General features: G+C 41.3%; 1 protein-coding gene across 2 annotated transcripts in view; it reads left to right on the forward strand.

The window, feature by feature from the left end:
* The window catches only part of Ap4s1 (adaptor related protein complex 4 subunit sigma 1), a 50,145-nt gene that overhangs the window by 26,275 nt on the left and 11,815 nt on the right, over positions 1 to 12,055 (forward strand). Inside the window, exons 1-4 of one of the 2 annotated variants that reach the window (XM_031356683.1) lie at positions 1,183 to 1,261; positions 4,079 to 4,293; positions 7,763 to 7,849; positions 10,061 to 10,129. In XM_031356683.1, the coding sequence (XP_031212543.1) occupies positions 4,156 to 4,293; positions 7,763 to 7,849; positions 10,061 to 10,129 (294 nt within the window). In that variant the 5' untranslated portion in view covers positions 1,183 to 1,261; positions 4,079 to 4,155. Of the gene's footprint in view, positions 1 to 1,182; positions 1,262 to 4,078; positions 4,294 to 7,762; positions 7,850 to 10,060; positions 10,130 to 12,055 lie in introns of those variants that run through there. The other variant, XM_031356682.1, reaches the window with a different exon arrangement.

The raw sequence follows: 12,055 nt of genomic DNA on the forward strand, positions 1-12,055 counted from the left end.
AAAAAAAAAAAAATATATATATATATATATATATACATACGTATATATGATAAATAAATATCAATGCTTAGAATATCTTGACATAAGAACAAAACAAAGCTACACCTATTTTATGTTAGTAAGAGAGACTTTATGTAAGCAATTAAGTGCTTTAATATACTTAAGGAAGTGAATTCAAATGTTATTTACCTTTTACATCTGTCAGATAGATGTCATATACCTGAGACACAATGTGATGATAACGACACTTCACTTACTTTGTTGTTGGTTTTATTTATGTATGATTTTAATTTTATATATTTTGTTTTGTATATATGATGTTTTACATCATATATGCGTATGTATGGATATATACACTCGTGTGTGTGTGTGTGTGTGTGTGTGTGTGTGTGTATGTGGACCACTTGCATGCCTGGTGCCCTGAGAGGCCAGAAGTGGGTGTTGGATCATGGGAAACATGTTTATTAGATGTCATGTGGGTGCTGCCAATCCAATGTGGGTATTCTGGAAATACAGCCAGTGTTCTTAACTGCTGAGCCATCTCTCCAGCCTATCATTTTGTCATTTTGGTTTCTTGAGACAGTCTGACTGTACTCAGACTTGCCTTGGTTCTGCTGTCTGCCTCCCTAGTGCTGGGACTAGGGCTCTAGGACTCTGCCTCCAGGCCTCATGCTTCTGTAGTTTTGTTTTGTTCCAAACGTCTAATCAAGGAAAGCATCAGGCAAATCTAAATTAGGAGCCTGGATTCATTACTTTTCTCAGTGCCATAATGAAATAGCCAACCAAGGCAATTTAAGAATGGAAGACTTGGGGCTGGTGAGATGGCTCACCTGGTAAGAGCACCGACTGCTGTTCTGAAGGTCGTGAGTTCAAATCCCAGGAACCACATGGTGGCTCACAACCACCCATAATGAAATCTGACACCCTCTTCTGGTGTTCTGAAGACAGCTACAGTGTACTCATTTATAATAATAAATAAATCTTAAAAAAAAAATTCTGGATTCAGGCCTTTAAAAAAAAAAGAATGGAAGACTTATTTTGTCTCACAGTTTGAGGGTACAGCCCATCACCAGGGAAGATGTGATGGTGGCTTGTGCTTCTGGTCATGTGGAAGCTGCAGTCAAGAAGTAGAAAGCAGTGGTTGCTGAGGTCACGTCTCCTTTCTATTGCAGACTCAATTTCATGGAATGCTGCTACCCAGTATAGACTGGGTCCTCCTAAGCAATTAACCTCAGCTAGGATCCCCTCTGGATGTAGTCAGGTTTGTTTCCATGGTAATTCTAAATCTCCTCAAGTTGGCTATCAAAGTTAGCTACCACAGGGACTTTCTATTGGGCAGTTGGCAGTATCATCAAGACTGCCAGTCATGAGTAACAATGACTGGACACTGTATTGGGCGTTCCCGGTGGACACAAGAACAAAAGGAAGTCTAAGGGAAATGGCCGAGCTCCAAATTGAGCCTGTAGTTGAGCACTATGTGTCAGTTAGTACTGCTTTCTTTATTTTAAGATTTATTGGATTTTACTTTGGGGAGGGTGATAGTGGTGATGCACGCCTTTAATCCCAGCCCTTGGAAGGCAGAGGCAGGTGAATCTCTGAGTTCAAGGACAGCCAGGGCTACAGCCAGGGCTACACAGAGAAACCCTGCCTCAAAAAAACAAAAAAACTTACTGGATTTGTTAATTATGAGTACATGTGTATCTTTGTGTATAGGAGCACTTACATGTGGCGATTATAAGCTATCTGATGTGGGTCCTCCAAGAGCAGTGTGCATCATATCTGCCGAGCCATCCCTCCAGCTGCCTAATATTGGTTTCCTACTTTTAACTTGATCATGTGAGGTTCTAACAATGACTTTGTGTTAGAAACAAAGAATAATCTCAAGTGTTGCACAAAAAAATACAAGAATAGGGGCTGGTAAGATGGCTCAGCAGGTAAGAGCACTGACTGCTCTTCTATTTTTTTGGTTTTTTTTTTTTGTTTTTGTTTTTGTTTTTGTTTTGTTTTTTTTGGTTTTTTTGAGACAGGGTTTCTCTGTATAGCTCTGGCTATCCTGGAACTCACTCTGTAGACCAGGCTGGCCTCGAACTCAGAAATCCGCCTGCCTCTGCCTCCCAATTGCTGGGATTAAAGGCGTGCACCACCACCACCCGGCCTGACTGCTCATCTGAAGGTCCTGAGTTCAAATATCAGAAACCACACGGTGGCTTACAACCACCCATAATGAGACTTGACATCCTCTTCTGGTATGTCTGAAGACAGCTTCAGTGTACTTATGTATAATAATAAATAAATCTTAAAAAAAAAAAAATACAAGAATAAAGTGAAAGTAGCTCAGCAAGACAAGTTTTTTTTTTTTTTTACAAAAAAAAGGATGTACCAGACACAAACCAGGTTAACACACTGAGGCCAACATAGCTCCTGCCTTTTGTCCCTGACATATGTGGTGGTGACTGGGTCTCATTCCCCTGGTAGGAGATCAAATCACAGTCTGAAGTGCTTGGGTAATGAGCAGAGGTTGAGGAAGATTCAGGAAATATGAGCCCTTGTGGGCTAAACTACCTTAGATTAAAAAAAAAAAAAAAAAGCCTCTCACCTGTGTAGCTTTTCTACAGCTCTAAAATTATTTCTACAGCTCTAAATTTAAAAGGTCATTAAAGAGTTGTTCAGCTTAGTAATAAGCTGATGTTTCAGTTATTACAAATTGTCAATGAATGTGGTATTATCAGAGACCCCATAAACAAGATATTCTCTTCATGAAAGAAAGACCAGCTTTGGCCAATTATTATGGTCTTTTGCATTCATTATTTCAGACTTTATACTAGATATAAGGAGAACAACTATGAGACTCAATACAACTGTGTAGAATTAGCACAAGCCCCAGACTGACAATGAGTTAGGGTATTGCAGCCTCTGTTCAGGGATGCTGCCTCTGACCCTGTGTAATGCAGACTTCTGTAGTGTTCACTCACCTGTGCTCTAGGAAAAGGTGGCAGAAGCACCCGCCCTCACTCTTGCGTGAGGTGATGACTTCCGTGCTTCAGAGCACAGAGCTTATTACTGGCCTATCAAAGGAGTTTGGCAACCGTTAATACTATTTCTTCTACTCCTAAGGAAGAAATACCTTAGGTCTTCCCCGCTCTGATGATAAAGCTCAGGTTCCTTAGCATGACCTCTGCTTAGTTTTTTGAATGAGAGTTTCTCACTGTTAGTCCAGACTGGCCTTAGACACATGGCAGTTTTCCTGCCCACAGCATCCAGCTCCATAGCTCTTTATAGTCTCTGAGAGCAGCTAGATTTCCTACAGCCAATCTTTTTTAAGATTTTTTTTTATTATTATTATTTTTTATTGTGTGTATGCATGTATCTGTGTGGGTTATGTACACATGAGTATAGATGCCCGTAGAGACCAAAAGAGGATATCAGAGCCCCTGGAGCTAGAGTTATAGATGGTTGTAAACTGCCCATGTGAATGAGGAGAACTGAGTGCTGATCCTTTGAAGAGCAGCAAGTGCTGTTAACTGCTGAGGCATTTCTCCAGCCCCCTCCTCAGCTGTTCTTGCTGTGCCCTAACCTTCAACCAAAGGTCCAGAGTCTTCATCACTGTGTTTTCCTAGCTTCAAGATAATGCTACTGTGCCCCTTCCCTGGGATGTCCTAATCCAATTAGTTCTGCGATGGTCCCTCTATGGGCCCTTGAAAGTGCACCTATCACAGTTACAGCTTATCAGTTTGTACTGCTGTTATTTACTTCTTAGTCTAGCATCTTTGTTATACACACACACAGAAAAACAACAAATGATCACATCTTCATTTCCTTAATGCTCTGGTGCTTGGCATACTTGGAAGACATCAAATGTAGTGAACAAATTGGCTGGGTGGGAGTAGGACTGTGTATGTTTGTGGTAACCGATGAAAATCGTGTTTGTCTCTTATTTCTTTAAACCTCATTTCGTTCTTAGGAATGATTACTGCATGTGTCCAGTATTTCATTTACTTCTGGCTCATCTATAAAACAGACCTGGTGTGAGTCTGAGAGAAATGTAATCTTGCCTTTCTGTTATTCATTTATTCTACAGGTTCTAGCTACAGTCATCCATTGCCATAACTTTTAAACGATATTTGGGAAGAAACTGGCAAAAGGCACAAAAAAAAAATGATAAAGTTTTTCCTTATGGTGAACAAACAAGGGCAGACCCGACTGTCTAAGTACTATGAGCATGTAGACATTAATAAACGTGCGCTTCTGGAAACTGAAGTCAGCAAGAGCTGCCTGTCTCGATCCAGTGAACAAGTAAGTGCCTGCTGCGCTTTGCTCCCTGGGTAGACAACTCTGCCTTCTTTATTATCTCAAGAGCCATTATTTTCTCTGAACTATATTCCTTCAAGGGCTGGGAGGGAAATAAAGACTAAAGAGAAAAGCAGACGAAAGGAAGTGTGGCTCTTACCATCCCTGTAAGAGGGCAAGAGACAAGCCAGGAAAGCCTGGGGTTTTTATTTAGGATAGTTGTCTTAGTATATCATAGAAATAGCTGCTAAATTTACTCTTGCTTGAAGACATAATCTTTTTTTTTTGCTCATATAAATTCAGCCCTTGGGACTCTGAGCAGTGTCTGGCAGCTGGTGGCTTTCTGTAAGCCAAGACATGAAGTCAGATGACTGGCATGGCAGTGAAATTCAAGAACCTATGTAGTGCCAAAGGATAATAATATGACTTCCATGTGCATAATAATTCTTTTCTGCTTACCATCTTTTGTAAATATACAGCTGTAAAAGTAATTTTTATATTCCTGAATTAATTGTCATCTCAAAAGCCTTACTACCTCAATCTGCTAACCTAACCCTAATCCTGGAAGTTTCTAGCCTCTGTACAATCTTATCTAGTCCTAGAATGTTTTCAGCCTCTGAGACTTAACTGCTAAATAAGCTCCCCCTTTCTCGTTCTTTCTGAACTCTGGCTGGCTGGTTCAACTCAGCTGTTCTGATTCTAATCCTCTCCACTCTGACCGATTCAATCTGGCTTCTCTCTGGCCTCTGACTTCTTGCTCTGCTTGGCATCTAACTAACTCTGGCAATCTGTTCTAACCTTCTGGCTCCTTCTCATTCTCTGGCTCATTCTGTCTTCACCTGTGCCTAGTGTGTTCTTTCTCTACAACCTTGTTTCTGTACAACTGTCCCAGTAAAATTGCCTCCTTTCTCCCCTGCACTGTGGGCATATCCTATTCTGTCAAATCTTTCTCTGATTTGTCACTTTGTCTGCCACTCAATTAGACATCACTTTCAAACACAGGTGCTTCCCTCTACAAACTACTTTTACCTTTATTGTTTAGGATTAAAGACATGTCTGTATTCCAGCCAGAGAGATTAAAGGTGTGTGCTAAGGGCTGAGCCACACCGCAACTAGAAACACATTTTTTAAGTAAATAATACAATATCAGGATTCACAGAGTGATTAAAAATCCTATAACATACAATCAATATAATACCAGAACTAGTAATTTAAAAACAAACTTAGTTTGAACTTGCTTTTTTATTATGTAAATAAGGAAAATGGCAGCCAACAGATGTAACCAGAACAGAGTCTCACTAGCATAATAAAGAATGGCTTTATGGTGCTAGTGTTTGAGCCGTGGCCTTATATGTGCTCAGTAGGCACATGCTCTGCCACTCTGCTACACCGTAGCTCACTTTAAAGACTGAGTCCATTTTTTCAAAGAATTTAGAGAATTATTTCGTCTGAGTCCTTACTGTCAACTCCATTAGAGAGCATTGGACAGATGTTACAAAATCCAAATCGCTCGTTTTTTCTGGGTTCTCCCTCTCACCACCCTGGAAAGGGTGCCCGTGGCAGCGTTAGCTTGTCATACAAAACCAGGTTGCATCAACACTCAGAAGCTGCATGTTGCAAGTGTGTTTCCCTTGGCCTCAAAATCAGTTTTCCAATCTCAATCTCTCCTGGTTCCTCTTTGATTACTACTGTGGCCTGCTGTGGGCACATGCTGCTTCGTGGTATCAGATAGAAACAGGGACTATTAAAGAACTGTGTTTGTCCCCATGTGGGGACACACTCAGAGATGTGCCTGTGGGAGCCTTCCCACCATCCACAAGCCTGCCATGATTTAAACAGCATTTCCGCCTGAAGTTTACCCTTTGGAGTAAAGATCTTGGTGGACTTTTGGAATACTCTAAAATTACTTTTATTTTAAAAGGAAACTACTGAACTTTTGGCATCAGGCATCAGAGTGTTATATCAGCTTAGTTTTAATTCTGTCCAAAGATGTGCTTGGTTTTTGTTTTGTTATGTCAGAAACTCTTGTGAGACTGAAACCTGTTACTCAAGCCACTCATGGTCAATTTCCAACCCCAATAAGCCCATATAAAAACCACACAACCCAGTTATTATATTTATAAGCTGTAGCCTCGACTGAGCAGATCCATCACTAGCCTTCCTATTCCCCAGCTGTGAGACCCTTTGCTACTGGCAGTTTTTCCTGGCCAGTGGTTCTGCTCCATATTGACTTCTACCTCTTCCTCCTCTGTCCTCCCTCCTTCTCCACCCCTGCCCCCTAGACTTCAAGTCCCACCTTTCCCTTCCACTGGTGAAAGACATAAGTGCTAGCCGTTATTTGACCAGTTAGAATGGAAGAAGGTTCAGAGAGATCATCTGAGTAAGTGATCTACTCCTCATCAGGGGCAGCCCCTCTTGAGGATGCACAATTAAAATCAAAGCACAAACAGCACCAAGGCAACCCACAATATATTTGCTTTTTAAATTGAAGGCAGGTCCACATTCTGAATCCTGGGCTGTCCATAAATTTGATACTCTGTCTTAGCCTAGGATTAAAGGCATGATCCACTATGCTTAGCTGTATCTTAATTTTACATTAAATCCTGAAATTTCTCCCTGGAATATAGACTGCCAAGAACCCTCCCCATGGAGGGATTTCCATAGTCAAAACACGTAGCTTCATTCCCAGGGACATTGGGTGTCCAAGAGCAAAGCCATTAAGTTTGTGCTCATGGCTAAGCACACCTTGACACTGAAGACTTACACTGCACCTTCCATCTCCTGCCCATAGCCCTGTGTACAGACGCTGAAGGAAACAGACCAGTGAGAAAGGAGTTGTTTTATCTTCAGCCAGCAGCAGTAAGCTAGTTATTAATTCATAAGAAGCAATATTTACAATGGAAAATTTTGTCTAGCATCTGCTGCACAAAGGCCACTATTACATAATTTATAAAATAATCTACATGGTTCTTTTCACACATCCTAGAGAGAGGGGTTACATACAGGTAGGCGGTGATAGATGATGGACAGATGGTAAGGTTCCTTGAGCTGGTTCCCTCATGACTATTAAATAGTATAGAACTGAGCAGATCTAACTGCTTCCCAAGAATTCATGGAAAGCTGGAAAGAAGCCTTTCAGCATGTTTGTGCATCTTCACATTCAAGTGCCTTTAGCTGCTAATCACGCATTAGCTTTGCTTGCTGAGCTCCACACAGAGCCAAAAGAAGGAATGAACAAGAGGCAGAGGAGGAACCCATGCTATCACTCTTTTTCCAAGACTTTCTTCAATTTACTTCTCCTGGAGATGCTTCTAGTAACCCACTGTATGTTGTCAGAAACCCTCAAAGGCTATTTAACATTTTAATGTTACCAATTTAAATTTCTAGGTGCTCAAAATGTAACCTAGGAATTATGCATGCTGTTCTAAGACACCTCTGTCAACCAGATATTAATGTCTAATTGTCTTTCATCTAGTGCTCCTTCATTGAATACAAGGATTTTAAACTGATCTACCGGCAATATGCAGCTCTCTTTGTTGTGGTTGGAGTTAATGACACTGAGGTAAGATGCTAGAACGGCCTTGGAAGATGCAAGACTTCCATTCTCATTAAGTTGACGTTTCTTTCCTACTTGCTCCCCAAGAGCTAGTAAGCCTCTTTCAGAGTATCTGAGTCTCAACAGAAGCAGAGAAAGCTGCATGGAAGAGAAACACTCTAGATGCTTACAATTACAGAGGCCAGAAATTACAAAATGCTTTTCTTTTTATGTATGTGTGTGTTTGTTGTTGGTTTTGGTTCCTTTCCCCTCTCCTCTCCTCTCTATCCCTCTCTCTCCCCTCTCTCCCCCACTCTCCCTCTTCCTCTCCCCCCTCATTTGGTTGAGTTTTTTATTTTGTTATTATTTATTTATTTATTTAGTGCTAGTCTCACTTTATAGCCTAGGATGACCTGGAATTTTACACAGACCAGGCTGCCTCGAACTCAGAGAGATCTGGCTGGCACTGCCTCCTGAGTGATGGGATTAAAGGCCTATAACCACCACACTCAACTGTTTTATCACATTTTATATATTTGTGCCACAGAATACATGTGGAGGTCAGAGGACAACTTGCAAGAATTGATTCTCTCTTTTCACCATGTGTGTCCCTGGGAGCAAAGTCAGGTCATCAGGCTTGGTGGCAAGTCTCTCTTTTCACCATGTGTGTCCCGGGGAGCAAAGTCAGGTCATCAGGCTTGGTGGCAAGTGCCTTTACCCACTGAGCCATTTTGCTTGTACTTTTTGTGTGACGGGTTTTGTTGTTGTTTTGCTTTGTTGTGGCAACCTCTTGCTATGCTCCCCAGGCAGGTGTCATACCTGGAGGCTCAGCCTTCCCAGCCCAGCCTGCAGGGTTCCTGGGACTATATATGGGCTGCCATGCCTAACAACATTTGCTTCTTTATCATAAGCAATACTGATGCTTATGCCCTCCTCCTGCCTTGTTACACAATGGGGTGGCTCACACAAGCACAGGAGACTGTCATCCATACATTAAATTTGGGCTAGGACCTGGGACAAGTGAGTTAAGCACTTATCATATAAGCATGAAAACCAGGGTATGGATTACACACAACCTACATACAACCCAGGCAGGCATCGTACCCAACCTATAAAGTTAGCATTCATGAGACAGAGATGGTATCCTGGAGGTAAGCTGATCCTACCTTAATAAATAAAGTAGAGAATAACTGAGGAAGACATCAGAAGTTAACCTTGGACCTTTATGTGCACACACAGATGTATGTATACACATAACAAATGTATATACTCATGTGCACACTCCACACATGTGGGGGGAAAAAGACATGACCACCATGTCAGAGGTCACAGCAAAATATAAGCATGGCTGAGCTGTGCTTCCTCCTCCTAGGGTGTGGCTGTCGAGTCCATGGACAAGGGTTTTGTGTGTTAGAGACTTAGTGGACTGTTTTATCCTTGAATCACATTGATGTGACTTCTCCATCCTCACAGACAGAAGATAGTAACATCCATGAAGAACCTGCGAGCTGCTCTCAGCAAGTTGGTTAAGGTTCAGAGTGGAGCTCCTGGCTCTAACCTATGCTCTGAAGTGTCAGTTTGCCCAGCTTCATCACAGACTGAAAAAGTCTGAGTAGTTAATGTTTTCTTTTTTTCTTTTCTTTGTTTCTTTCTTTTCTCTTCTTTTTCTCTTTCTTTCCTTCTTTCCTTCTTTCTTTCTTTCTTTCTTTCTTTTTTTTTTTTTTGGACTTTCGAGACGGCTTTTTTCTGTATAGCCCTGGCTGTCTTGGAACTCACTCTGTAGATCAGGCTGGCCTCAAACTCAGAAATCCACCTGCCTCTGCCTCCCAAGTGCTGGGATTAAAGGTGTGTGCCACCACTGCCCAGCTGGTTAGCATTTTCTATATTGCCTTCATTAATCAGCATCTGTACCTTTATTTCTTTTCTTTTCCTTTCTCTCCTATTTTAAGACAGTGTCTCTTGTAGACCAGGCTGCTTGGATTACAGGCATGCACCACCATACCCAGTATATGTGGTGCTGGGGAATAAGCCGAGGGCTTCGTGCATGCTAGGCAGTATCCAATGCGAGAACTCTACCAACTAATCTACATGCGTAGCCACAGAACCCTCTTTACAGGAACAGCCACAGGCTGCTTTGCACATCAGCAACTGTGATGCTGCTCCAGAACCCTGGAAACCACCGGTATCTTTTTAACCTGGAGGCATGATAAGATTAATTGCACCTTTCTTTTATTTCAGAATGAGATGGCTATCTATGAGTTCATACACAATTTTGTGGAAGTTTTAGATGAGTACTTCAGCAGAGTGGTAAGTCTTAACCCAGTTTTCTAGAAACTGAGTTATTTGAGTGCATGTTAATATTATATATTAATGTAATTAACATGGAAACACTAAAATAAATGCTGTGTATCACCATCCCTTCTTGCTCATCCTAGGTTTTACAGACCTGTGTGTGCACTTGATCTTCACAAAGAGGACTGTTTTAGTTTGCTTCTATTGCTGTGGTAAATACCAAGCAACTTGGGGAGCTTATAACTCCCAGGTCACAATGCATGACTGAGGGAAGCCAGGACAGGAACTTAGGGCAAGATCCTTGAGGCAGGAAGAGAAGCAGAGGCCATGGAGGAATGCTGCTGACTGGCTTGCTCCCCATTACTTGCTCAGCCTGCCTTTTTGTACAGCTCAGGACCAACCACTTACCCAAGGATCGCTCACACACTCACACACACACAATCCCCTCTGGACTAGCATTCCTACATCAATCATCAAAATCAAGAAAATGCAATAAAGGATTTTGGAAATGGAAGCATTTTCTTAACTGAAGTTCTTCTTCCCAGATAATTCTAGTTTATGTCAAGTTGATAAAAATGTAAGCAGCACAGAGTGACTCTCAGAAAGCCAAGTCTCTCTGAGCACTTTGCTGTTGTCCATCAGGACATTTTTCCTCTAACTTGCTGCTTTTACATTCCTTTTTCTTTCTTTTCTAAGACAACAGAACCCTTTTTACCTAAAGAATCATTTCCAGCCAGATAGTGATGGCACATGTTTTGAATCCCAGCACTCAGAAGGAAAAGGCAGGTAAATCTCTCAGTTCAAGGCTGGCTTGGTCTACAGAGTGAGTTTTAGGACAGCCAAGGATATACAAAGAAATCCTGTCTTGAAACAAAACAAAACAAAACAAAAACCCAAAAACAACAACTAAAAAATCAATTCCAAGCTGGGCATGGCAGTACACATCTGTTAACCACCACTTAGGAGGTGGGACATAAGGCTCAGGAGTTCAAGGTTATCCTTGACCACATAGCAAATTCAAGACCAGCCTATCCAAGAAGACTATTGCAAAAGAAAAGGGATCAGGAGCTGGGGCAGAGGCATGACACTAGAGAGATGGCTCAGAGGTTAAGAACACTTGTTTTTGCAGAAGACATGGATTCTGGCTCCCAGCATACACATGGAGGCTACAAAGTCACTCATGACTCCAGTTCCAGAGGATCTGATGCACTTTTCTGGCCTCCATGTGCACTAGGTACACATTTCATACAGATGTGGCACACCACAGACATGCATGCAGACAAAACACCTGTAACATGTAAAACAAAATAAATGAAGGAGAATCATTTCCATCTAAACCTTTGCTTTGTCAGTCAACAGTCAACTTCCCTTTAGGATATGCTTTCCAGCCATCCTTTTTAAAAACGTTAGTGGCTGTGTTAAAATGTAATTCATATACCGTAAATTTTCCCATTTAATATATATAATCATGTTTTAGTATTTACAATCTTAACAACTATCACCACTGTCACTCAGTCATGCCACATGACAGATAAACATGTTCATTGGCATTTCCCCCACAACTCCCCTCAACCTACTCCAGGCCCTAGGTAACCACTGGCTTCTTCTAGAGACTGGCCTGTTGTAGACTTGTCACAAGAATGGAGTTGTACACTCTGGGCTTCTCCAGCTTGTCTTTTCCTTAGCACAGTGTTTTCAAGATTCATCAGCATTGTAGCATTATCAATATTCCTGTCTTTTCTATTGCTGAATACTATTCTGTTGTATAGATATACCACATTTTAAAATCCATTTGTCATTGATGTGCATTTAACTTATTTTCATTTGGGGACTATTATGAATAGAATAGTGCTGTTATGAACATTTTTGTCACTTTTTGAACAGATCCCTTTTTTTAATTCTAAAAGAAAAAATCTTGATATGGTGATGCATTCCTTTAAT

The sequence above is a fragment of the Mastomys coucha genome, unplaced genomic scaffold (assembly GCF_008632895.1).
Source record: "Mastomys coucha isolate ucsf_1 unplaced genomic scaffold, UCSF_Mcou_1 pScaffold6, whole genome shotgun sequence".
In the NCBI taxonomy this organism is placed as follows: Eukaryota; Metazoa; Chordata; class Mammalia; order Rodentia; family Muridae; genus Mastomys; species Mastomys coucha.